General features: G+C 46.0%; 1 protein-coding gene across 2 annotated transcripts in view; it reads left to right on the top strand.

The window, feature by feature from the left end:
* The window catches only part of LOC134458120 (ral guanine nucleotide dissociation stimulator-like), a 137786-nt gene that overhangs the window by 29901 nt on the left and 80385 nt on the right, over window positions 1-27500 (top strand). Inside the window, exon 1 of one of the 2 annotated variants that reach the window (XM_063210248.1) lies at window positions 1552-2512. The exons of the other annotated variant lie outside the window; for it this stretch is intronic. Coding sequence (XP_063066318.1) covers window positions 2417-2512 — 96 coding nt within the window. The 5' untranslated portion in view covers window positions 1552-2416. Of the gene's footprint in view, window positions 1-1551; window positions 2513-27500 lie in introns of those variants that run through there. 2 annotated transcript variants of the gene reach the window in all.

Below are 27500 nucleotides of genomic sequence, written 5' to 3'. Positions count from 1 at the left end.
GTGTCTGATCAAATCCCGCCCCAAAATGCTCACAAAAACAGCCAAAATGTGCTAAATTCCGCCAAAATTCAACAAATTGCATTGATTTCTATGGGCCCAAAACTGCAGGAAAAAAAGATGCCAAATGGCCAAATTTTGCCGGTTTTACCCGCAGACGGCCATCCCAAGTAGCCCAATTGGGCGGGTAACCGCCCAATCAGGCAACACTGACCAGAGAAGCCACTGTTCTGTGCTGCTATTTATCCCGACTCACTTTCTCCTCAGACCTGCACAGCAGGAGGGGTGGTCGATCAGTGACCCAGTCAATCACAGACGCAGCCACATCGCCATGTCTGTAGTGGCTAATGGTATGTGTGTGCGCGTGTGTGTGTGTGTGTTTGTGTGTTTGTGTGTGTGTGTGTGTGTGTGTGTGTGTGTGTGTGTGTGTGTGTGTGTGTGTGTGTGTGTGTGTGTGTGCGTTTGTGCGTTTGTGCGTGTGTGTGTGTGTGTGTCCGTTTGCGTGTGTGTGTGTGTGCGTTTGTGTGTGTTTGTGTGTGTGCGTGTGTGTGTTCTTTAAATTCACTGCCGGTGCACTGGCGAATGGAACAAAAAATCTGCCAATCAGAAGGAGCTTTCCTGCTGTGTGCTGATTGGCCGGAATGACTCATACAGTCATAACTCTGTTATTGAACATATTCAGAAGAAAATGTCATTATGCGCGTAGACTTTGATTTAATTCAAATGTATGTTATGTTGTAAGGAAAATGGTAAGTGGTACCTATTTTTACCTAGAATCTTAGGCAGGGAAAAAATAACTTCCTGCAATAAGCAAATGTGTGAAGATCACAGAAGCAGCCAGGATTAGACTTTTAGTGATCTGTTTTAGGCTATGGGGCTGCATAAAATGTGAATTTCGCTGTCAGACTTTTCGAACACCTCCCCACAACATCAGAAAGGAATCTGTTTAGCTGGATACGAAGTACCATAGGCTTAAGACTGAAAACCCAAAAAAGTTTGTGTTTGTTGACGTATGATACTGTATGTGAGGAAGGGGTCAAATGGCTTCCTGCGTTCTTCCACGACTTGGAATGCTCTTTTTTAAAGTGCCGTGGCCTTTTGAAGTATAAAAAGACTCGTGACCTACATTTCACGCTCCTGCATACATTGACCATTAGAGCAGGGCTCTTAAACTGGTCAGCCGTGAACTAGCCTGCCATTTATAGATCTCGTAGACACACACACACACACACACACACACACACACACACACACACACACACACACACACGCACCAGACATGCATACATGCATGCATATAGTCAAGACCTAACAAGCACCTGCTTAGCCCCTTATATGGACTCACATACTGTTGAACATAAAGACAAACACATACACAGATGGGCTAGCCTACTACCATTAATTATCGTCACATTGGTCATGGAAAGAGGAGTAGGAGACTTTGTGATTGACAGAGACAGAGGGAGAGAGAGAAAAGGAGAGAGAGAGAGAGAGAGAGAGAGAGAGAGAGAGAGAGAGAGAGAAAAGGAGAGAGAGAGAGACAGAGAGAAATTAAGACAAGGAGAGAGAGGGAGGGAGAGACAGTGCAAAGTGAAGCAGTGGAAAGAGGGGAAGGCAAAGAGTGACGGACGGACGGGCGGGTGAGCGGGGAGCCTACCTGCTCTCTTCCCGCCGCTCCACTCACGCCTCTGCATTCCATAAGGCGGCTATTCCCAGTGTGTGATTACAGCGTGTGTACTGTATGTATGTGTGTGTGTGTGTGTGTGTTTGAGCTAGTGTGTCTGTTTCCAGGCAGGTGTGTGTGTGTGAGTATTCGTAGCAAGCGCTCACTTGAGTGTGTGCTGTATGGGGGTGTGCAAATGGACGTGTGTCTGTGTGTTTTTGTACTGTCCTAAAGCTCCGGACAAGCTGCAACACGCAACAGGGAGCCCTGTGAGATGAAGGAGCGGAAAGAGAAAGGACGCCTCACTTGAAAAAAAGAAAAGAGAGAGAGAGAGAAGAGAGAAGAGTGACTGGTGACCGTGGCTGATAGCAAGTCATAAAGCGAAGTGGCGAAGAGGAAGACAGCCAGAGAGAGAGGGAGAGAGGAAGAGAGAAAGAGAGGGAGGAAGAGGTGCAGAGAAGAGATAACAGCAATCTTTGAAGGAGGAGTGCCACATATTTTTGGAATACAGAACGAGAGAGAGAGAGAGAGAGAGAGAGAGAGAACGGCACACAGAGACAGAGACCTTTCTCATTTTTCATAGTAACAGCCACCCGTCAGTCAGGAGAGCTTTTGGAAGGGGCAAAAGGAAAGGCGGCACCCGTTCCACTTGCTCCTCATGTGTTGCGAATCTTCAGACCCCCCCTCCAGGGATTAGGGGGGGTCAGCGCCTATCTCATCCTCAGACAGAGCTTCTATTCTGGGGGTGGGGGCACCATGGATGCCAAGTCCCCCTTCAGCCTCCACAGAGCCCTGGCCCAGCCCATGAAGATGTGTATGCTGGACTTCCAGGTCTCTGTTCTGGATCATCTGGTAGGGGCAACTTGGACTGTGTTTATATGGTGTGTGTGTGTGTGTGTGTGTGTGTGTGTGTGTGTGTGTGTGTGTGTGTGTGTGTGTGTGTGTGTGTGTGTGTGTGTGTGTGTGTGTGTGTGTGTGTGTGTGTGTGTGTGTGTGTGTGTGTGTAAGTGTGTAAGCCGTGCGTATGTGTGTGTGTGTGTGTGTGTGTGGTATGCCTATGTGTCTGTGCACCTTTCTGGTGTCAGAGAGAGAACAAGAGAGAGAGTGCATGTGTCCATGTGCGGCTGTGTGGGTATGTGTGCTCAAGTGTATGTGTTTGAGAAAGAGAAAGCAAAAGAGTATCCACCCCTTGGCCATGGGTTCAGTGTGTGTGAATGTGTGTGTGCGTGTGCGTGTATGCGCATGTGTGTTGGTCTGTAAACCTGTGTGTCTTTCTGGAAGAGAGAAAGTGTGTATGTTTATGTCTGTGTGTGTTTGTGACAGTGGGCGTGGTGTGTGTGGATGTATGTGTGTGAGAGAAAGCAAAAGAGTCCCCACCCCTTGGGGCTGAAGTTCACTATTCTCTTTCTTCTCCTGTTGTTGCTCTTGAATCTGGAACACCAACAATGGCTCGTCGTCTCTGCTTCTTTGGTCCACATGTACTCTACTGTGTGAAATCAAAAAGTATTCTGTATCAAACTCTCCCTGTTTAAACAGTATGTAGTGTCTGTGTATGACAAAAGATACATATACACATACAGTAGCCTACATATGTGTAAGTTCAGAATGTAAGGCAATGGTAAATGATGTACACAGTATTCATGGTAACACTTTCTATGAAGCCCATATCTATAGCGCATTATGAGCGCATTTATAACAACTTACAATGTGCTGTGTTATAATGCATTATAAGCCCCTTCACTGCCTGTAGTTTAGAACCATTCATGAGCACTCAAAACACCCTAAGATTTATAATGCATTATAAGCTAGATTTATAGTTATTCATGACTGTTGATATACTCCATCATGAAGCGTTATAAGTGTAGTTATAATGCACTATGATTGTGCTGTGCATTGTAAGTTGTTATAAATGTGCTCATAATGCGCTATGGATATGGGCTTCATAGAAAGTGTTACTCGATTCAGTGAGCGGGCCCTTCTTTTGCTGAAAGTGAGTGGGAGGCGACAGATCGTTTCTCTCCATGCGTGTCTTAATCGGTGCCCGGTCCTCTTGGCTCCACTTAGTGCCCCTCTCCCATGGCAACAGGTTGGAGTGCTGGGCAGAGTGGGTCGTAAAATGGGCTCTCGAGAAAAGGGCATGCCATTCTATATGTGTACATCTCTCTGCTTGTGTGTGTGTGTGTGTGTGTGTGTGTGTGTGTGTGTGTGTGTGTGTGTGTGTGTCTTGTGTTTGTCTGCTTGTGTGTGTGTGTGTGTGTGTGTGTGTGTTTTTGTGTGTGTTTGTGTGTGTGTGTGTGTGTGTGTGTGTGTGTGTGTGTGTGTGTGTGTGTGTGTGTGTGTGTGTGTGTGTGTGTGTGTGTGTGTGTGTGTTTTGCGTTTCTCTGCTTGTGTGTGTGTGTGTGTGTGTGTGTGTGTGTGTGTGTGTGTGTGTGTGTTTGCGTGTCTCTGATATTGTGTGTGTTTGTGTGTGTGTGTACGTAAGTGTGTGTGTGTGTGTGTGTGTGTACGTACGTGTGTGTGTGTTTGGGAGTGGTTCCAGAAATTGCTATGCCATTTCCAGTACTGACGTACTGTACTGTACTTAATTAACATTCTGCAATAATATGAAGTTAACCAAATTAACAGTTACACAGAGAGCTATGAAACAGAAACACTAAAGTGATGGGACCGTGGATCTCTTGGCCATTCGATTTCCTTTTCCAAATCGGGAAACGGAAAACAAAAAATAACTCGTTATCCGATTTCTGTTTTGGAAATCGGGAAACGAAAATCGGAAAACGAACCAATTTTCAATATCCGTTTCATTCTCTTCAATGCGGGTAGGCTTGTAATTCAGAATCAAATTATGGCTTCGTTTTTCCATCACCTATTTTTTAATTACATGAACCGGAAGACGTTGATTGAGCGCCTGTCCGTCAGCTGTCAAGGAACATGCGGTGCGTGCGAGGCGAGTACAGACCTAGGTCTGTGGGTGCGAGTGATATTCCCAACATCTGGCCAACATTCCTTTGATTTGGGTTGCAGTCTTACCATGGCTGAGTCGGTCTTTTAAATTCTGGTTTGTTTGGGTTATTACCCTGGTATAAATACCCCTGCACGTTTAAGTAAGTTGTAGGCCTATGTAAGTTTGCAGAGTATGACGAAAGTTTTTGACTGCCCGTAACGCTAGCACTCAAGTAGGCTAGCTGGTATGATGCCACCCACTGCCCAAACTGTTCGTAGCTGTCCAAGCTATCACTACGAGATGAAATATAGGCCTAACAACGGATAGTCCTATTCCCTCTCGTGCCGATAGCAGACATCCAAGTTCCACAAACTTCTTTCAGGGAGATGTATCGACCCTCGACACCCCCGACAATCAAAACGAAGTGATGAACGTGGGAAATATAAATAGGACTATTCGTGCCTATATTTAAATGAGGACACGTGTTAAAAACGTATAAAATATAGACTAGACTAGTAAACACCTCTGATGAACTCTTTACCCTGACACATTACAGTTTCCGGGTCCAAAAAAAACTTTATGAGCAAAATAAAAAAAATGGGAAAACGGGCCGTCTCTCGAATTCTGATTCCCATATAAAAGCACTGAAAAGAAAATCAGAAAATGACTTGATTCTCGTTTTCCGATTTCCAAACGGGAAACAAAATACGAATGGTTTCTCGTTTATTGTTTAGTTAAAAATCGGGAAACCGGTCATTTTTCGTGGTCAGTTTTCCGATTTGAAAAAAAATGAATGGCCAAGAGATCCACGGACCGTGATGCCTAGTTGAAGTTCAAATGCGTATGGAAGTAGCAACTACTGGGCCATAAAAGGCCACTATGACAACTCGGCTGCATTGAACTTTGCTTTACACCCTGTTATTTTCAACTGTAGTACTGTGGGTTTTAATATGCCTGTCAAATACTAGTATGCCACAGGTTAGCATGCATACAGTTTTTTTTATGACAAAGCAATTAGTGAGACATACTGACCTTAACGTTGGACAATTTTGGTGAACTACATACATTTCCAGTGCCATAGTAAATAACATATTTACATGGGGGGGGGGGCGCTGTATCGCAGCGCAGTGCGCTAAGGCCCCCACATTTGGGCTTGCATTGCCCACGGGGAACCCGGTTCGAATCTGGCCGGGGTCATTTCCCGATCCCACCCTGTCTCTCTATCCCACTCGCTTCCTGTCACCATCTCATACTGTCCTATCAAATAAAGGCATAAATGCCCCCAAAAATATATTTTTTAGAAAATTAAAAAAAAAGTTTACTTGGAAACAAATGAAGCCTGCTCCTGCCCCCTGCCCTCCTATGCCCGAACAACACTATGCCCCCTGTCTCCCCAACCTCCTTCCTCTGCCCATCCACACAGAGCATTGATACAGACCTAATCTCTCTATGACTGGCGAGCCTCCAAAAACCAATGTTATCGTTCACGCACGGCCGTCAATTAGTTTGCCTGATATGAGTTCACCTCCGTCACACGCTGGCCGCCTCTCCCCCTAAACTACATTACCTCATGCGTCAGCACTGTTTACATCTCGACAGGAGTGACGGTGGGCACACCACAGCCAAATGCTGGGTTGCTGTTGTTACAGTAATGTCATTACTGTGCGTGTAAGCCAGACAATGGCCCTGTTTCATGCATGTTGTTGCAGTGACAACCTTGTGTACGTTGACTCTGGGGCAGAACTGAACCCTTTGGCCCCTTTCTTCCTGGGAACGTTAAAGGATGAGATTGTTATTTCTGAGCCTTATTGTAGGCCTACCTTTTCCTTTCAGTTGATGTACTTGTTATATGAGCACCTTTGGATATCAGATTGACCTCTAACGTTGATTCAATAGTATGTATCTGCAAAATCTTTACTTGAGTGTGTGTGTGTGTGTGTGTGCGTGCGTGCGTGCGTGCGTGCGTGCGTGCGTGCGTGCGTGCGTGCGTGCGTGTCTGTCTGTGTGTGTGAGAGAGAGAGAGGGAGAGAGAGAGAGAGAGAGAGAGAGTGCGTGCGTGCGTGCATATGTTTGTCTGGTTGGGAGCGTAGAGGTACAGGGAGGATGCTCTGTGGGATGCAGCCTCATGTCTTTTCATGTGCCTTCCCAAAGGGAAGTGTCTACATCCTCAGGCACCCACTGCTTCCTGTCCCCCTTATTCATGCAGGGAGTGAGTTTGGGTCACTAAGTACATCTCTGAAAACTATCTGCTGCACATACTGTATGTACATAGACCTTGAAAGCTAATTCTGTGCATTCCTGTGTGTTTTTTATGTTTCTGCATTGATTGTGTGTCTGTGTCTGTGTGCCCACAACCTCCAGTGGATGCAGTTCTTCTGGGCTCACTGTGTAGAAATGGTGAAAACATCAAACACGACAGCAGGGCCGCTGACAGCTTTGGCCGGGCCCAGGACAAAGTCATCTGAAAGCCGCCCCTCCAATCGATACAACGTATTAGTTGTCCTGGGCCCCCTCTCTCCCTTGGCCCAGGACAACGGTCCCCTTTGCCCCCACCCCCACCCCCGGCATCCCTGCACGTCAGCATCCTCAGCCCCCTGTGAGCTCCTTTATACAGCTTCTTGTCTTGTCCTCTAGGGTCTGTTTGTTTGCATATGGTGCACCTCCACTACACAGCTTGTACACAGTAGATGTACAATATGTGATAGTGTGCCAGTGTGCCTGCGCTCTTAATAATATTCATCCTTTCTTTCTCCCCCCCCCACTCTCTCTCCCTCCCTCTCCCTCCCTCTCTCTCCCTCCCTCTCTCTCCCTCCCTCCCTCTCTCCCTCTCCCTCCCTCTCTCTCCCTCTGCCTCCCTCTCTCTGTGAACATGACGATGTCTATCTGAAGTGAAAATGCTCCAGATAAAGATCAAAAGGAAAATATATTGTACGTAAATCACTTGTTAAAGGCGAGCTAAAAATAAACGAGGAAGAGGAATCTTGGGACCCATTTAGATCGCCTCATGCCGATAGCAGAGATATTCTATAGAGATATGCCAACATAATAGGTTTCTATGGGCACCTAACGCGACAGGTTCCGGTCTGCCTAAAGGGGCGTGTCATAATGCTCCTACAATGAATAGAACAGTCCTTAGGTCTGCCTAGGTCTGCCTAAAGGGGGCCATAATAGAACCAGGAAACAATGGGCCAATGGAACCTCTCTCTCTCTACTCTCTCTGCCGATAGCGTGAATGAATGCAGACCATTCCCTGAAACCTTTTTCATGGTTGAATGTATGATCGAGTTACCTTCCACACACCACGCTCTTCCATCTTGTTGTTGCATCTCTGAAGTAATCAGGTAGTTAGGAAATGGATCGCACTCATTTTTTTCTTCTTTCTTATTCTTTTCTTTTTATTCAAACATTGCAGGGACAGACGGATGTTTCGGCTGCAAGAGCCTTCCTCATTTCCTCAAGTCCCTAACTACTTAAATGTGTTATAGAGACAAATTTGTAAGGAGTCTTTGGTCTCCTGTTTATAGTTGAGAATACAGGCCCATAAACAGACCTGTGGATTCCTGGGGTTACAAGGTTTAATTTGATAGTTGGTGGTGTGGTTAGGTTGGTTTACACAGCAGACGAGAGTGTGAGTTTGGAGATACTGCTACAGAAATGATTGCGAAATACCCGTTGACCATCTATAAATCGTTTTTTGTTGCCTGTGAAAGAACTTGTGTGCGTGTGTGTCTATGTAATGTCTATGTCTATAAGCATGTGTGTGTGTGTGTGTGTGTGTGTGTGTGTGTGTGTGTGTGTGTGTGTGTGTGTGTGTGTGTGTGTGTGTGTGTGTGTGTGTGTGTGTGTGTGTGTGTGTGTGTGTGTGTGTGTGTGTGTGTGTGTGAGAGAGGTAGTGTGTGCGTGTGTGCCTGCCTGTGTCCGTGTGCATGCATGCCATGTCTGTAATGTCTACGTCTATAATGTGAGAGTTGCACAGCACACGTGTGACTGGCTGTATGTGTGTGCATAGTAGTTTATGTGAGTGTGTGAGGCGAGCAGCAGTGTGTGCATGCATAAGTGAGTATTTATATGGAGGCCCCTAGGGCAGGTGGGTGTATGTGCTGCAGTGAGGAAGGTAGGGAGGAGCTGCGGTGTTGCACACATGTTGTATGCAGGGTCGGATTAATGCACAGGCTAAATATGGCTGCAGCCTAGGAGCTCCCACCTGCCAGGGGCCCCCTGATTGGACAAAAGTGAGAAATGGCAGAATTGTGATAAGATGCAACACTGGAAAATGAATCTGTCATGTTGGGTACAGTTGGTAGGCCTGCCATCCTTAATTCCTACCTTGTAATTCCAACGCTATCTATGTAAATTTGTCACAGAATTTGCTTTCTGCGGGGGCCCACAGCAATTTACCCCCCCCCCCCCCCTCCCCCTTGCAATAATAGAACCCGGAAACAATGGGCCAATGGAACCTCTCTCTCTCTACTCTCTCTGGTGCGGTGGCTACTGCCTCTGCTTGTCTCTGCACCCCAGCTGCTTGAATGCAAATCAGGGGAGCAGAGACACACTGACACACGGACCTGAGGCCCCTAGACAGCAGCAGACAAGACATGCACTAGACAGGGGAGTTAAGGCCTCCCCCTAGGCCAGGACAAGAGGTGTCAATTCCATCTTCAGAGAGTTAAAGTGATCACTTTCTGGAAACCCTCTGACCTCACAGCATTAGGAATTATCCGCTACATGGCTTGGACTTTTGTGAGTTAACCAATCACTGCTTTTTGATCCTAATGTAGGCCTATTAGCGGAGCAAATAAGACCAAAAATAGTTCACTTTGGTATGCAAGCATAGAAATTGGCACAGAGGTTCATTAGAATGTACTCTTTCAGCTAAGGGCGTTGGCCACGCAAAAATCCAAAATGGCGGCCATTTTTCAAGATGGCCACCCTCTTCACTTGTAAATAAGGCTAAGAAGAGTTAAATTAATGATACAATCACACAATTCGGCACAAATGTTCATTAGAATGCACTCTTTCACAAAAGAGCATTGGCCACTCAAAATCCAAGATGGCCGCCATTTTTCAAGATGGCCACCCTGTTCACTTGTAAATAAGGCTAAGAATAGTTAAATTAATGATACAACCCTACAAATAGGCACAAATGTTCATTAGAATGCACTCTTTCACAAAAGAGCATTGGCCACTCAAAATCCAAGATGGCCGCCATTTTTCAAGATGGCCACCCTGTTCACTTGTAAATAAGGCTAAGAATAGTTAAATTAATGATACAATCATACAATTAGGCACAAATGTTCATTAGAATGCACCCTTTCACAAAAGAGCATTGACCACTCAAAATCCAAGATGGCTGCCATTTTTCAAGATGGCTACCTCACAACTTGTAAATAAGGCCAAGAAGAGTTAAATTAGGGATAGAATCATGAAATTTGGCACAAATGTTCACCAGAAAGATCAATGATTCAATTCTGATCAATGATTTAAGCCTAGGAGCCCAACTGAAATATTCAATTTTCATATCAATCAAGTGAACAGCTTGGCTTATCTACCTCTATAAGGTCATGACAAATTAAAATTTATGCTGGTTTGTGTTCAGATATGTATATCTCAAGTCCTAGTGTACTATGGAGTGATGGGGGCCTCTATGCTTAGGAAAGTATGAATAATCAATATACAATACACCATACATACAGTATATTGACATATGCAAAATGGTAACATGTCTGTTTTATGTTCTACTTTGGCCTTTAACCTAGATGATATGTTGGCTACCTAACCACTTGATTTATTGATTGCTCATTATTTTTTATTTGTGGGTGTGGTCCTTTGTTTAAAACATGTCAGCCTGGCTTACTTCTCTCACACACTCAAAAAGTCTTTCAAAAACTTTAAACAACAACATGTGGAAATCCCATTGACTTTGGAGGGATACACCTGTCAAATTAGCCCAAACGTCATCAAGATACTGTACTGTACTGTACTGTAATGTTATATACTGTACGGTACTGTACTCTACTGCACCGTACTGTATGCTACTGTACTGTAATGTGATATACTGTACTGTTCTGTACTGTACTGTACTGTACTGTATGTGATATACCATACTGTACTGTAGGCCCACTGTACTCTACTGTACCGTACTGTATGCTACTGTACTGTACTGTAATGTGATACACCATACTGTACTGTACTGCACCGTACTGTACTCTACTGTACTGAACTGTACTGCAATGTGATATACCAAACTGTACTGTACTGTACTGCACCGTACTGTATGCTATTGTACTGTACTGTACTGTACTATACTATTCTGCACCGTACTGTATGCTACTGTAGTGTACTGCACTGCACTGCACTGCACTGTACTGTACAACTACATAGTAGAACTGAAACATGTGGAGCCTTCTGAGGTCATGTACAATATGATGCAAAATGGTGTAGTGGGAATGAGTTGTGTTACTATTACCACTCACAATCTATGATAGACTATCCTTCCTCCCAGACTATTTGTGTGCCTTGCATATCAAGAAAATGAGTAATGAGTACCAGTAATGATTTACTTTTATAGTATATACCATATGAGAACTGTTGTTTTAGATATTTCTCCTATGGGTAAGGGTGGCAAAGACCTATGGTACATGTTGTCCATCAGCTGTCAGTTGTGAAGTAGCAATTGAAGTACTCAATGATTATTGAGCTAACTGTAATACAACTTGTGACACAAGTACTAGGTGAAGACTTGAAAAAAAACAATTTACCTCTGCCTACTTACTCAACACCTACTTAGAAATGATTTCCACAAAATACTGTGGCCTACATGTATATTGAGTAATCTGTAATGCCATTCTAAAGATGACTGAAGTGCACTCACTATGTGCACAATGCTACTTGTGAAAATGTTGAATTAGGTGATCTTATGGGTTCTTCATACATATGGAGAGATCCTGTCCTTTACCCTCTGTCAAACAAATACAAAATATCTGTTAATGAAATTAGAGGATGGAGAACCTGCTACCTTGGACATCATCTTGCACTGACACTTCCCCATTCAGATGCTGCTGAGTGAGCATTAGCAGCAGTCTATTCTTACCATAGTTTTAGTGTGGGAAATACTCATTTTAATTCAAACCAAGAATCTTCTCAAATCGTTCACAATGTTACATTTGCTGCCAAGCATGTAAGCACAGTATGCACACTATCACACATACTTTCACACTATGTACATTTTTGTAGTTTCATCAATCTGTCAAGCAGGCTACAACTGCCATTGCTTCATCTCTGCTGGGTTTGGGACTATATTAACATTGTCAGCTAAGTATAATGTCATGTACTAACAATGTAATGCATTACACAACAAGACATTGTATATGACATGGTAGATTTTTTTTTCTCCGATGGTTCCTAGGCTAGATACAGCATATACCCTAAAGACACACCAAGCAAAGTTTGGTGCTTTTGTCACTTCCGAAATGGTAAAACCCCTACAGACTCCACTAGTAATACCTTCTGCACTTTGCCTTTGTGGAGCACATACTCATTCTCACATTCACAGACCAGCTCTGGAGGCTGCCAAGAAGGCACCAATTGTTTGGGGTTTATGAGCGAAAGTGCTCTCTCTCTCTCTCTCTATGCATCATAAAGGGTGGCATCTTGAAAAATGGCAGCCATCTTGAATTTTGTGTATCCAACACCATTTTTTTTAAAAAGTGCATACACAAGACACATTTCTGCCAAATTACACTAATTTAACTATTCTTAGACTTATTTGCAAGTGGCGAGGGTTGCCATCTTGAAAAATGGTGGCCATCTTGGATTTTGCGTGGCCAACACCATATTTTGAAAAAGTACATTCAAATGAACAATTTTGCCAAATTACATGCTTGCATCACTAATTTAACTATTCTTAGACTTATTTAGAAGTGGAGAAGGTGGCCATCTTGAAAAATGGCGGCCATCTTGGATTTTTGCGTGGCCAACGCCCTGAGCTGATAGAGTACATTCTAATGAACATCCGTGCCAATTTTCATGCTTGCATACCAAAGTGAACTATTCTGGGCTATTTTGACAGTTAACTGCTGGACTATATGTAATTGCTGAACCACAGAGATATACAGTAAACCATGTATAGCTTCACCTCTGTTCGCTGAATGACCAGAATACTCTATGATAGCGTTTCTCAACGGGGGCAGTACAGCCCCCCAGGGGGCGTTGGGGACCTCTAGGGTGGCGTTGAGAAGGATACAGCTGAGAGAGGGTGGAGTTTAGTTGCCATTGGGGGCCATTAGTCTGTTTATTTTTTTGAATACCAAGGGGGGCGTTATCAGGTGTATGATGAGGTCAATGGGGCGTTGGGAGGCTTGTGATGATGAGGCCAAGGGGGGCGTTTGTTCAAAAAAGGTTGAGAACCACTGGACTATGACCTCACCTCTATGGTCGTTAAATTTGACCCTTTGTTGAATTGGCACTGCAAATTTTCCAGTGTAGGCAGCATGCCTGGTGTTGTATGGAGCCCACATCACCCACACTGTTCACCCACATCGCCCAGGCCCTTCTCAGAGTTTCATTCATCTTCTGACCAAGCAGCCTCAAGATTCCCCCATTGCATCTCAGGATGGCCTAAATTCGGCTATGAACTGTTGTCCAATATTTTGATTTATGCCTTTATTCCTCTCAGTGAGTTTCATAGTAGCTGCTCTTTGCATTAACATTCTTATGCTGCCACACGGCTTCTTTATACGTCCTGTTGGGCTTTTGGGGGCGTTTTTTATTTATTTTTGCGAGTGGAAATACTTGAAGTGGGCAGTGAGTGTTTAGTGGCAGGCTAACTTTAAAAAGGGGGGTTGCTGAAAGAGCCATCAGAAACCCCTTTTTCCATTTTGAATCCGCCTTTCTGTACACGCTCCGTTTGGGGTGGTGTGAGTGACACAGAGGAAGGCTTCTGCCATTGGGAAGACAGAGGAACGCTTGCCAGACAGAGAGGTTTGACATCGGATGACTTGCCATAATTACAGCCATGGGATCTCTCATTTTCCACTGCTTAAAGAAGAGCAGCTCCTGGCTGTTTAAATGAATGGAGCATTTACTGTAATTCACAAGAGGAAGAGGTGGGGGGGAGGAGAGGAGTGGAGTAGAGAGCGGGGAGAGGAGAGGAGAGGAGAGGAGAGGAGAGGAGAGGAGAGGAGAGGAGAGGAGAGGAGAGGAGAAGAGGGGAGAGGAGAGGAGAGGAGAGGAGAGAATGGATTGAACACCTGGCCCATTGTAAATGGCTTTCTCAAAAACTGTGTGGAGCTCTGCCAACATACTGCTGGGCACTACAGCTGAGCTTACTAAGCGGACGGGCAGGTTTTCCCCTCTTTCTTTCTTTCTTTCTTTCTTTCTTTCTTTCTTTCTTTCTTTCTTTCTTTATTTCAGTCTTTCTTTATTTCTTTATTTCTTTCACTCTATCTTTCTTTCTCTCTTTCTTTTGATCTTTCATTTCTTTTCCTTCCTTCCTCTCTTGCCTGCTCTCCCCATCCTATATGTCTTGCCCCCCCCCGTCTCTCTCTCTCTCTCTCTCTCTCTCTCTCTCTCTCTCTCTCTCTCTCTCTCTCTCTCTCTCTCTCTCTCTCTCCTCATCTGTCTTTGTGAGGCCAGCTTGACATCAGGTCCTTTGTTTGTTGCAGTTGCCTGTCAGGTCTGCTCAGAGTGAATCCAATGTGTCAGGGGATGGATGGATAAATGGAGAAAAAGGAAGGGAGGGAGAGAGGGAGAGGAAGAAGAATAAGGGGGAGGGGAGAAGGAGGAGGAGAATCCCTTGCCATGTCACTTTCTTGTGCTCTTTCTCTCTGTTGGCTTAAATTGTGTTTGATGAGAGAGAGAGTGTCTTTTGAAAGCAATTAGGCTGTCATTATGGACAGCAGCGGGAGGGGGGGTTTGGGGTCTGAGGGTGACAGCTCCTGTGTTTTGGGAACGGCCCCCGCCATAACCACCAGCCCCCGCCATTACCACCGCACTGTTTTTGGATGGGGCAGAGAGGAGAAGAAGTCAACCCTGCAGAGTCCACAGGAACACTTATGTATATATTTTTTGTCATTGTTTTTTTTTAAATATTGTTTTGCAGCCTCTTGCCTTTATTTGAGATAGTATAGTGAAGATACTGACAGGAAGTGATTGGGGAGAGAGAGACAGGGAAGGGTGGGCAAAGGACCCGGGCCGGAATCGAACCTGGGTCGCAAAGTTGAGACAACCTGTAGGGCCCTGCATTTACAGGGGGACCCCCTTGATGACATTATGCACGCAGACAGTGGCGTGCCGTGCACAGACATTTTGGGGGGCAGGTTCTGAAGGGAGGTGTTGTGGGCATGTGGAACGTCCGACTGCCTTACTAGGCTTATAGAGGCTATATATTACTATATCGGCGCATTATTGTAGCATGCATTTGATCGTCAAAAGCATTTGTAGATTATCGTGTCAACATCGACCATTGTATCGAGCATTGTGACAAAAAACGTTCAAAAAAGATTTTTCAAAAGGGCATTTTTTTGTCAAGTAGTGCAAAGGACCAGGTGCTTTAGCACCACCTCGTTCCTATCTGTACACGCCTCTGCATGCAGTATGTATTTCTACTGCACTGTTTTGGAGGAAGAAGAGGTGTGGGCTTCAGCCCTTCAGCACAGCCTGTGATACTCACAATCACAAACGCACAAATGTGCATGGAGAGGGGGAAATTGGGACAATTGTCCCCTATTTATGTATGCACTGACGGGGGAGGCTGGTGAGGGCATGATTAATATTGCTTTTAGTAATAATGGAGCCTCAAATTGTATTCTTTAACAAGGCCAAAACAATCTACCACTGCCCCCCTGATCTCTCTCTCTCTCTCTCTCTCTCTCTCTCTCTCTCTCGCTCTCTCTCTCTCTCTCTCTCTCTCTCTCTCTCTCTCTCTCTCTCTCTCTCTCTCTCTCTCTCTCTCTCTCTCTCTCTCTCTCTCTCTCTCTCTCTCACACACACACACACACACACACATTTAGACATGCAGGCACACATTAAACAAACACAGACAAAAAAATAATGTAGAGAGAGACCAAACATTGTGAATTCCCTGCAGCTTGCGTGTGTGTGGGCACTTTTGCCTTTCTTTTCGAAAAACATGTTTCACAAGCCGGACATGTTTATTTTCCCTCCCCTGCTCTTCGCCTCACTAAGTCCTTTTGCTTTTGAAACATTTGGACGTGGTCTCTAATAAGAGCTCACATTTCTGTGCGTAAGCGCATTCAGCCAGGCAGCCGTGGTGAACTAGCGGGCGGTCACTTGGCTCTTCTGTGTGTGTGTGTGTGTGTGTGTGTGTGTGTGCCTGCGTGCGTGCGTGCGTGCATACGTGCGTGCGTGTGTGTGTGCATGCGCGCGTGCGTGCGTGTGTGCGTGCGTGTGTACGTGCGTGTGTGTGTGTGCGCACGTGTGTGTGTGTGTGTGTGTGTGTGTGTGTGTGTGTGTGTGTGTGTGTGTGTGTGTGTGTGTGTGTGTGTGTGTGTGTGTGTGTGTGTGTGTGTGTGTGTGTGTGTGGAGGTGTTGTAGGGAGACTGAGGTGGGAGTAGCTCTCTTGTTTGTCTCTCTCTCTGCTAAGGTCCCTCTAGTGGCCAGTAAGTGCTTTGACCAGTAGAGCTGCATCCCCTACGCATGTGTGTGGGTGGCTTTTCTGTATGAGTTTCATTTGTAGGAGGATGCTTGTGTAACCATTACTTTGTTACCTCCGCCAAGGAGGTTATGTTTTCGGGTTGGTTTGTCTGTCTGTGTGTTTGTCTGTCTGTCAGCAGGATAACTCAGAAAGTTATAAACGGACTTTGATGAAACTTTGTGAAGTTGTTGGAAAGGACAAAAGGAACAACTGATACAATTTTGGTGGTAATCTGGATCTGATTGTAGCCCCTAAACCCCTTTATGCAGAGGCTATGTTATAACCTTACTGTCACCAAAGTTGTAATGACCAAGTCTTAACCTGTCTTTTCAGCAATAAGAGAAGGGGCCCACCGGCAGGGCCATACGCGAAGAGGCTACTGCATGCCATTTCACCAGTGGGACACTGTAATAGTCAATGAAAAAACATTACTACCATAGTACCGCACAATTATGACAGTACACAGGGCCTTTAGTAGGCCTAATAGGTCATTGCCATCCTGGTAACAGCTAATTTATAACAGGGGCAGTGTCTTGTCTGTTCAGTAAGTGCAAGCAAATGTCAGAGATTCGCAAATTCATAGTTGGGAGTGTCATGGGACATATTCTTTGAAAAGGAAGATGTGGACAATGTCTTTTGACAGCCATTTCAGCTTGTGTTACTCATTTGACAACATTAACAGACTAATAGGCTATGGTCTCATCCTGAAATACATCTGTCCAATTCAATTAAGTACTGCCATCAGCAAATACCACAGATCCACTTATTTGTAAGCACACAAATTGATGTAGACAAAGTACACGAAATAGCATGCATACCTCTTCCTCTATCTACTCAATTCTCTGATGTTGGCGATAGAGATACTTTTATCAGATAAAAAGCCTGGAATCTTGCATTACAGCAGTCATTGTTGTAAGCCTGAAGCTTAGCATTTACCATATTGGCCTGTCTTGCAGATTTACAGGAGCAAATGCTAGATTCCAACATATTGATTTTGAAAACCTAGCATAGCCTCTATTGCCTGTGAGGCATCTGTTTGAATTGTCCTCAATAGCCATTATGCTAGGCTTCCACTATAGCCTACTCTGTTCCATTCTGTCCCACCACTAAAAAGACCTTTGTAATGGGAGCACCCGTCCAAAAAAACAGACAAATAGAAAGCCCATTGTTTTGTTTTGGGGGGTGGCAGGCTAGCTAGCGGCTAAAGTGTAGCTCACGCATACAGTGGTGTTGTACGCTGAAGGGATTAACTGTGTCACGATATCAGGCAGCGCGTCAACAATTGGGCCTTAACCCATTGTGTCCTGGAGACACATATGCAGCATTCAGGATTTTGAGATTTGAGCTTTTTTATTAAAATGTGGGTACGTTAGCGCTGAATGAACACATTCTAAGGCAAACCGAGGGTCCTAGCTTTTAAATGTAACTCATTTCATGTTTGTATGTGCCTCGGAGGCTGGGATATTTAAGATTTAATAGGCAGAGGGCACCCTTTCCCAAAAAGGGCTTAGGACAAAATGGGTTAATTGGAACGCATCTTCTGACCTCTTTGTGTGATGTTGTGAGAGATCAAGGCCAGTGAGTGCTATGCTATCAGATAAGGGCAGGCTGCTTTGTTTGGTGTTTTGAGGCTAGTCGGCTCTGGCCTCGGCTATTGAATAGGGTGTTTAACGGGTCCCTCGATGGGCTGTGTGTGTGTGTTTGTGTGTGTGTTCGTGTTTGTGTGTGTGTCCGTGTGTGTGTGTGTGTTTGTGTGTGTGTTCGTGTTTGTGTGTGTGTCCGTGTGTGTGTCCGTGTGTGTGTGTGGGGTTGTCTGTGTGTGTGTCCATTATGGACAAAGGGGTCACGTGTGTGTGTGACACCACTCCACCCCCCGGTCATGAGTGAATGTCACCAAAACAGGTCGTTATACATCCACAACTGACTCTATGACCACCAACCCCCTCACACACCTATAAAGACACAAACACACATTCGGATGCGCAAAAATGGACATGTACGTAATACATATGCACACTTACTATATAGGCCTACATATATTTGCAATACACACATGGACATGCATACTCATTTAAAGATGCACATCTGCACATACGTACACCATAAACAAACACATAAGGCAGCTCTCTCAATTCGCTTAAACAGGCCCAGCATGAAATGCACTTAAAAAAAGCCCTCATACACACACACACACACACACACACACACACACACACACACACACACACACACACACACACACACACACACACACACACACACACACACACACACACACACACACACACACACAAGCACACACATGCACACAAGCTGTCTCTGTGGTCTTTAGTGTCATTAGGGTTGAGGCTTCAGTGCATGTGAGTCAGCAGTGAGAGCTGTGCTGATGAGGGTCAGGAGGTTAAGAGCACGCTGGATGGGGGCAGACACAACTACATGCGGACTGCTGCACACTACACTACACTGCATTACACTACACACTCGTATATGCACTGTACTGTACTGTATGTGTGCAATGCAACACTAGACTGCACACACACATGCACACATCTATACATACTGTACAGATACACACACACACACACACACACACACACACACACACACACACACACACACACACACACACACACACACACACACACACACACACACACACACACACACACACACACACACGTGCACGCACACAGATAAATCCCTTTAAATCCCTCCATTTCCCTGTGCCCTTTTGAAGAGGATGCGTGTGTTTGTGTGTCAGAGAGAGAGAGAGAGAGAGAGAGAGAGAGAATGAGAGAGTGCACATGCGTGCTTCTGTACATGCATTAGCGTGTTTGTTTGTTTACAGGCACGTGTGTTTAGGTTTCCTGCGGATGCCTGCCTGTGTGTGTGTAGTACATGCACAGTATACATATGTCTACGTATGTGCACGTGTCTTATCGGTGGAGTGGAGTGCCCACAGGAAGCAGGCTAATGGCTGGTGGCTGGTGGCAGGGTTGCCAGATGAGGCTGATGATTTCCAGCCCAAAAAAATGCTCAAAACCTGCCTGGAAGCACTAAATCCCACTCAATTCTATTGTGTTCTATGGCCAAAAATTGGGCGTTTTTTTCTCCAAAATCCATTTTTACCTGCAGACGGCCATCTTAAGCAGCCCAATTGGGCGGGAATCCGCCCAATCTGGCAACACTGACTGGTGGCTGGTGGCTGACTGGTGGGGCTGATAGTTATTGTGGTGGGGCTGATGGCCGCTGTGCTGCTGCTGTGGTGATGAAAGGCAAAGAGAGCGGCCACTGGGCTGGGAGGACACAGATGAGAGGAGCAGCAGATGAGAGGAGAGAAATGAGGGAAGGAGATGAGAGGAGAGAGAAGAGAGGGGATGAGAGGAGAGGACATGAGAGGTGGACGAAGACCAGAGGAGGCAAGGAGAGAGAGAAGAGGCAAGGAGAGAGAAGAGGGAAGGAGAGAGAAGAGGCAAGGAGAGAGAAGAGGGAAGGAGAGAGAAGAGGGAGGTGGTTCTGTTTCTCTATCAGCCAGGGGAAGGGAAGGGACGGGAGCACAGCTCCCTCTAATCTCCCTCCCTCCCCTCTCTCGCTCTCTCTCTCTTTATCTCCCTTTCTCTGTCTTCCCTCCCTCCCTCTCCCTTTCAGTACAGTGTCTCTCTATCTCTATGGGGAGGACATGAAAGGGGCAGAGATAGGGACAGAGATGAAACAGAGGGGCAGACGATAAGAAGAGGGGACCATGCCAGAGAGAGAGAGAGAGAGAGAGAGAGAGAACAAGGACCATGGCCATGCATAAAGAGATGGAGGAGCAAATGATGTTCAGATGTAAAAAAGGAAGAAAGACAGATTGAGAAAAGAAAGAGAGAGGAACTAAAGATGCATCGTCATGGACAAAAAAGACAAGAAGATACGCAGTGTTCAGCAGCAGGAACATTTACACATTTCGAATGTATATATATGTGCATATATTTACATTTGTGAGCAATTCGTTTAGTCATGACTTGTAAATGAAGGGGCGTATTTGTTCTTCCTGTCAGGCCACGGTTTATGTCTCTGTACTGACAGCACTTGTTACTTGTCTCGTAGGACTCGTAAACAGACAAAAAAAAATTGGCCAATTGCACTGTGAACTGCTAAGTATCTTGTCCCGTCACAAACTCTTCTATTTACATTTCAAGATGCACCAGATGTCTCCCTTCATTATTGCTCAAGCAACAACCAAAACCCACAAAAACAAACCCCATGACGTTCTCCTCAGACTGACGAGGCGATTCGTTTAGACGCAGCGCCTGTTGTTGATATCCTGTGGTGCCGTGCCATTGACACAGATACGGACGGCCATGACCAAAGTGAACCATCCACATCGACAGCCAGTCACAGAAATATATTTCTTTTTTTTTGGTCAGTTTGAGAGGTGGAAAGGAAGCGAATGGAGAGGGGTCGACAAATTACCCGGGCCGGGAATCGAACCCAGGTCGGCCGCATGGGACACGAGTGCCCTACCGGCTGGCCCACGGCAAGGCCAGAAATGTATTTCTTACTATTACATGACAGCAGGGCTGGACTGGAGCCAGAAAAAAGGCCCGAACATTTTTAGTGGCCACGTCTAAATTGTGGACCACAAAAAAAAAACCAACAACATAGACTGCTGAGGTCTGTCGCGGCCCACTGGGAAATGCAGTAGTCCTATGCCAGATTACCCATCCAGGCTTGTGTGACAGTATATTTCATTGGCATTCATGCAAAGTTGTCATGGTAATACGCAGACCGCACAATATCTCAAGTAACCGTATAATACATATAATATAACATATATTGTTACAGCCCTGTGGTGGTGTGCCACTGACACACATTGAGCCACCGTGACCAAGTGAGCCATCTTCATTCTTGTCTGCCAGTGTGGGCACTGGGGAGTTGTAAAAAAAAGATAACTGCCCGTCGTAAAAGCACAGCCTGGGGGCCCGAGGCCCTTGAAGTTGCTCTGGCCCCCTCGACCTCCCGGAGACCTGGAAGTTACCGTAGTGTTTCTCAACGGGGGTGGTACAGCCTCCCAGGGGGCATTGGGGAGCTCTAAGGGGGCGTTGAAAAAGATACAGTTGAAAGGGGGAGGTGCTTAGTTGCCATTGGGGGGCATTAGTCCATCTCATTTTTCACGACTAAGGGGGGACGTTGTCAGGTTTATGATGAGGTCAAGGGGGCGTCGGCATGCTAGTGATGAGGCCAAGGGGGCGTTTGATCAAAAAAGGTTGAGAACCACTGAGTTAGCAGGACTCAGTGCAGCAGAAAGCACAGAGGAGTTTATGTGGGTGAAAGGGGATGAGCATGAGGACGGGGATGGTGTGGCTTTGACCGTGGGTGGTAAGTGGGGAGCAATAAAAAAACACTGTCGTTTGATTAGGGGCCTGGGTGTGTGTGTGTGTGTGTGTGTGTATGTGTGTGTGTGTCTGTGCGTGCGTGCGTGCGTGCGTGCGTGCGTGCGTGCGTGCGTGCGTGCGTGCGTGCGTGCGTGCGTGCGTGCGTGCGTGCGTGCGTGCGTGTGTGTGTGTGTGTGTGCGTGCACACGTGTGCATGCCTCTGTGTCTATGCCTGCTTGTGTATTTGGTACATGCAATATTATATGAGTCTGTGGCTACGTATGTCTGCACGCGTGCGTGTGTGTGTGTGTGTGTCTATGTATACGTGCCTTACTGTGTGTTTTGGTCAAACAGCAGCAGTCAAAACCCATAACAGTGGCCTCCCCCCATGACTGAATGAGGTCAGGGGCTGAAGGCTTTGCAGCAGTGTGGTGTGGTGTTTTATGGGGGATGGGCAGTGTTGCCAGATTGGGCGGTTACTTGGGATGGCTGTCTGCGGATAAAAACGGGAAAAATTGGCCATTTGGCGTTTTTTTCTGCAGTTTTGTGCCTATAGAAATCAATGCAATTTGTTGAAATTGGGCGGAATTTAGCACATTTTTGGCAGTTTTTAAAGAAACCTTTGGACGGGATTTGATCAGACACATCTGGCAACACTGGGGATGGGGCCCTGGAGTCTTCAGTGGTGGGGGATGACCACCAGCAGCAGCAGCAGCAGCAGCAGCACATTGCTGTTGGTTTTGATGGAGGTGCGAAGAGAAGAGGAGAGGAGAGGAGGGAATTCCCACTGGAGGTTTTCCCCAACCCCTCCTCCCTCCTCCAACCTCTCCTCTCCTCTCCTCTGCCTGCCTTCCCGTCCGTCCGTACACTCCCGTGTGAAAAAGAAGAGCTGCCACGACACGTTGGTGTGTACGCTCATAAACCATCGTGCACACTCAAACACTCTCCCTTTTTTTACACATACTTGCAGCCAGGGCCACACACATGGGCGCGTGTCCATTTTCTCTCGCTGTCACTCATACAGTACACTTTAACATACAATAGTACACAATGCATTTCGCAGTATTAGTAATAAAAAATATTCTATATTTATTTATCTGTATTTATCTTCTGTTTACATGTTCAATGTTAAAGGTTGAATGTTAAATGTTAAATGTTCATTTGTATTGTATTTATTATTGACCACTTATTGTCACCAGTCCATCACTGTTACCTGTCCTGTCTTTCACTTTATGTCAGTCTGTAAAATGTCAGTCTTGTATATGTCTATGTCCTGGCATGGTATAGAGAGAAAACGTAATTTCATTTCCCTTGTATGTCTTGTGCATATGAAGAATGTGACAATAGAAGCTGACTTGACTTGACTTGACTTGAAAAAGTGATGAACTAGCACCGCAAAATGTACTTCTTAACATTGGACACACGCATAACCGGCAGTACGCGCACATGGAAAGAGAGGCATGAACAAACATGCACACAAAAAAACACTTCAATGGCAACAAAAACAAAAGGCTATACTCTTCTTCACTGATTGGTTCCCTCCAGAATTGATGTGTAAGCAAATGTGACGTAGCCCCATAAAGCAGGCTGTGCCACCAGTGGCACGCTCCAATAGTAATTGAAAGGTTAATTACCATAATAGGCCACTACTCCATTATGACATCACGGAGGGCCTTTAGTAATGCACTATGACTCGGTCATTGCCATTCTGGTAACAGCAAATGTATAACGCAGTGTTGTAATAAGTTAAATCTATGTTTATTTATTTATTTGTATTTCATTTGTAGTTTATTTGTCAGGGACAATGCAGTGCACATCATTGCAAACATGCCATGGCAAGGCCATGACACAGCTTGCAGATGTGAGTACATAAAAGATTTGTAGCTAATTTGCAACCTCAGTCCCTGGTCAGGCTAGCTATTCTAATAAAATATATAAGTCACCTAGACTATATCTCAGTGAAGATATATGGTACATTTACACTTTTTCGTGTCTCAGAGGCATATTTATGCTCCAGTCTTCTGTTGCCTGTTATACGACCACTTACAGACATCATGTTCTTGTGAAAATGGATGAGGCCTTGCAGTGCTTTGTCTATGTCACTCATTTGTAAACCATCCCATGAATGTGTCGGGGAGGGCAAAACAGAAAGTGATTAGTCACTCACTGGGTTTTCAGACTGAACACTGTGGTCTGGTGCCTGGTGGTGGTGGGGAGGCCTTGAAGAGTTGTCGATGAACCCAGAGCAGGGCCTCTCTCTCTGGGAGGGAAGGGAGCATGGATCCCCTTTCTGTGGGATGGAGGGCCAGTAGTGATTGGGGGAGTCTTAGGGGAGTCTCTCCTCTCAGGCGATAAGAGGTGTGAGGTATAGATAGGTGACTCACTCACTCACTCACTCACTCACTCACTCACTCACTCACTCACTCACTCACTCACTCACTCATTCATTCATTCACACACACCGAAAGAGAGAGACGAATGCATAAACATTACAAATGCGCCCACTCATTTTCTATCTCAGACTTGGATAAACATTGTCACTCATGCTTTCTTTTGTCTCTGTCAAACACCCTATCAATCTATTTCACTTCCAACTGGGGCTTAGACCTAGCCTGATTACCATCGACTTTCAAATCTCTTCGAGACTTGGTCTGACCAAGAGCATAACAACTAACATTTCTCAAACGGTATGGTTGACCCTCCTCCCTTAGTTTGCTAATGGTTCTTTGCCCCCTGACAAAGTGGGAGGAGTTCCCGTTTCGTGAATCGTGTTTGTATTGTTCTTGGCCTGACTAGCGGCAACACTGAAGGTGTGGCGTCACTAGGAGGGCACAGCCTGGCTAGTTTAGACCAGCACAGAGCCTGGTCAACAGGGGGAGAGAGAAAGAGAGAGAGAGAAGAAGGGGAAGAGACAAAAGAGGAGAGAGAAAGAGGAAAACACAGAGTACTGAGAGTTTGCATTTATTTGCATAATATAAAATGTCTTCAGCATGTTGCAGTGAAAGCTGTTTTTGCTGTATTTCGGATTAATTCATACGTAGCATCAGTAAATGTTAGCTGGTTTTCAAATGATTTTGTTTGTGCGTGCGCGTATGAATGTCAGTCTGTCTGTCTGCATGCATACTTGCATGCTTGTGGGAACTACGGTAAGTATATTTGTGGTTTATCATGTGGGTATACCCAACGTGGGAGTGGGAGTTTGTGTGTCTGTGCAGATTAGCGTGCATGTGCATTTTTGTGTGTGTGTGTGTGTGTGTGTGTGTGTGTGTGTGTGTGTGTGTGTGTGTGTGTGTGTGTGTGTGTGTGTGTGTGTGTGTGTGTGTGTGTGAGGGAAAGAGAGAGAGCGAGCGAGCAATAGAGAGAGGTAGAGAGAGAGTGTGTGTGTGTGTGTGTGTGTGTGTGTGTGTGTGTGTGTGTGTGTGTGTGTGTGTGTGTGTGTGTGTGTGTGTGTGTGTGTGTGTGTGTGTGTGTGTGTGTGTGTGTGTGTGTGTGTGTGTGTGTGTGTGTGTGTGTGTGTGTGTGTGTGTGCTTATGGATGGTTGTGTCTGTGGTGACGCCTGCCTGAGGGGAGCGGAGCTGAAGGCTGAAGGCCGGCTCCAGAGCTGAGTCTCTCTCACACACACACACACACACCAGACACACACACCACACACCACACACACACCACACACCACACACACACGCACACGCACACACACACACACACACCAGACACACACACACACGCACACACACGCACACACACACACACACACACCAGACACCAGACAAACACGCACACGCACACACACAAGCACACGGACACGCACACCACACGCACACCAGACACACACACACACACACGCACACACACGCACACACACACACAACCACACACACACACACACACACACACACGCACACACACGCACATACACACACACCCACACGCACACACGCACACGCACACACACACAGCCTGCCTGACTGAGCTGAAGGGGTGAAGGCTGCCGGGCGGCTCCAGAGCTGCAGAGTTGAGGCTCGTAAATCATCCAGGCTGCCATCTCTCACGCCGGCCAAACCCACGCCGGAGACGCCACAGCAGCGAGCGCATGCATGCAGCCCCGTTATTTACGAGGCCCTCGATCGCTATTGGCCCTGCTCCTCAACACAACCAACCAACCAACCAGCCTATCAGCTCATGCCAGGGGCACAGACCCACACACACTCACCCAGCACCTCATCCCTCTAGCTCAGTGGTTCTCAACCTTTTTTGAACAAACGCCCCACAATGTAGGTTAAAATATTGCGCAAAAGAATCTGCCAACTTGTTTAATAATTTACAGTACTTTAAAGTTCTTGCATGTCACCACTAATCATTAGTTCACTGCTCTAGCATCCGCCTCCACCTCCCACCATGTCTATGTATTTCTTTCTATGTAGCCTATTATTTTATTTGTCTTTTACTAGGGTGGTCGCATTGAGGCAATTGTCCTCTTTTCCAAGTGAGCCATAGTCTTATTGGCCACTTTACTGACACACTCCCCCTGTAGCCTACCTCATCCCTCTCACTGCTCTAGCATCCACCTCCACCTCCACCTCCCACCATTTACCATTGTCTTATTGGCCACTTTACTGATATATTGATTCTCCACTCTACTCTGCCATTTCCCCCTTAATCCCTATTGCTCAGTGTCCAAAAATATCTCCACAGATCTCTTTAACGGTGGCAAAAACAATACTTGAACATCAACAAAATGCCTGAATATTCTGTTTAGCTATCAAGAAGCTACATTCTCTGTCTTTTACATTACTGTAATGGGGATGTTTGAAGCAGAAATGGAGACTGCTATGATGATGATTAAAATACAAAGCATAGTAGTTCTATAGATGGACAGAGATCACAGAAACTGGTAATGAGCAATGATTGAAAAATATGTATTTGACTGATGATGGGGGGGGTAAATATCAAAATACAAAACAATGAATGAAATTGAACAAATTGACTTTTTTGGCAAAAAAAAAACATGTGTATAGTCTTTGCGGACCATCCAAATGATATGTTGTTGTCCCTGTCAAAAAAAAATGACATAATCAAAATCATCTTTTGGAGGTGGACTGCTTGCTGGCTATAGGGTTGAATTTGAGATGATGATGGTGACTGGGCTGCATGACTCAGCAGGGGGATGGAGGGATGCTGGGAGGCAGTGGTGCCGACATGGGAGGACAAAGGGGACAGTTGTCCTGGGCCCAGGGAGCGATGGGGCCCAGAATTGGGTCATTATTATTACATTGTACAGTATGTATTGAGCTAGGGGGCCCTTTCAGATGACTTTGTCGTCCTGAGCCCGGCCAAAACTGTCAGCGGCCCTGGCTTGGAGGATGGGAGGATTGGATACTGGCTCTGTGGCCATGGCGCTCTGGTGGTGATGGGGGGAGCATTAGGTGAGGAAATGGAAGCAGAGATGGCCAGACGCCACAGCAGATCATTTCCTGCAATCAATGAGATCAATGAGGGGAGTGGAGCGGAGCGAAACGAAAGCCACATACAAGCATACACACACACACGAGCGCATGCACGCACGCACGCACGCACGCACGCACGCACGCACGCCTACACACGCACACACACACACACACACACACACACACACGCACACACGCACACACACCCACACACACCAGCAGCATCACACTCCCCTCCCCCCATGCCATTACCCTCTCTGAAGCGCTGGTGTGGTGTGGTCTGGAAATAGGTCAGAAGCCATCTCCTGTCCTGGTGCTCTCAAAGCTCTAGTGGAGTGTTTCTCAACGGGGGCGGTACAGCCCCCCAGGTGCCAGCACGTTTGCAGCCTTGTGCCAGCCCAGCCCAGCGCTGCTGTTGTAAAGAGCGAGTGGAGTGATCCC

Source organism: Engraulis encrasicolus, chromosome 11 (assembly GCF_034702125.1).
Source record: "Engraulis encrasicolus isolate BLACKSEA-1 chromosome 11, IST_EnEncr_1.0, whole genome shotgun sequence".
Lineage (NCBI taxonomy): Eukaryota > Metazoa > Chordata > Actinopteri > Clupeiformes > Engraulidae > Engraulis > Engraulis encrasicolus.
This window is presented reverse-complemented; position numbering and strand designations above follow the sequence as displayed.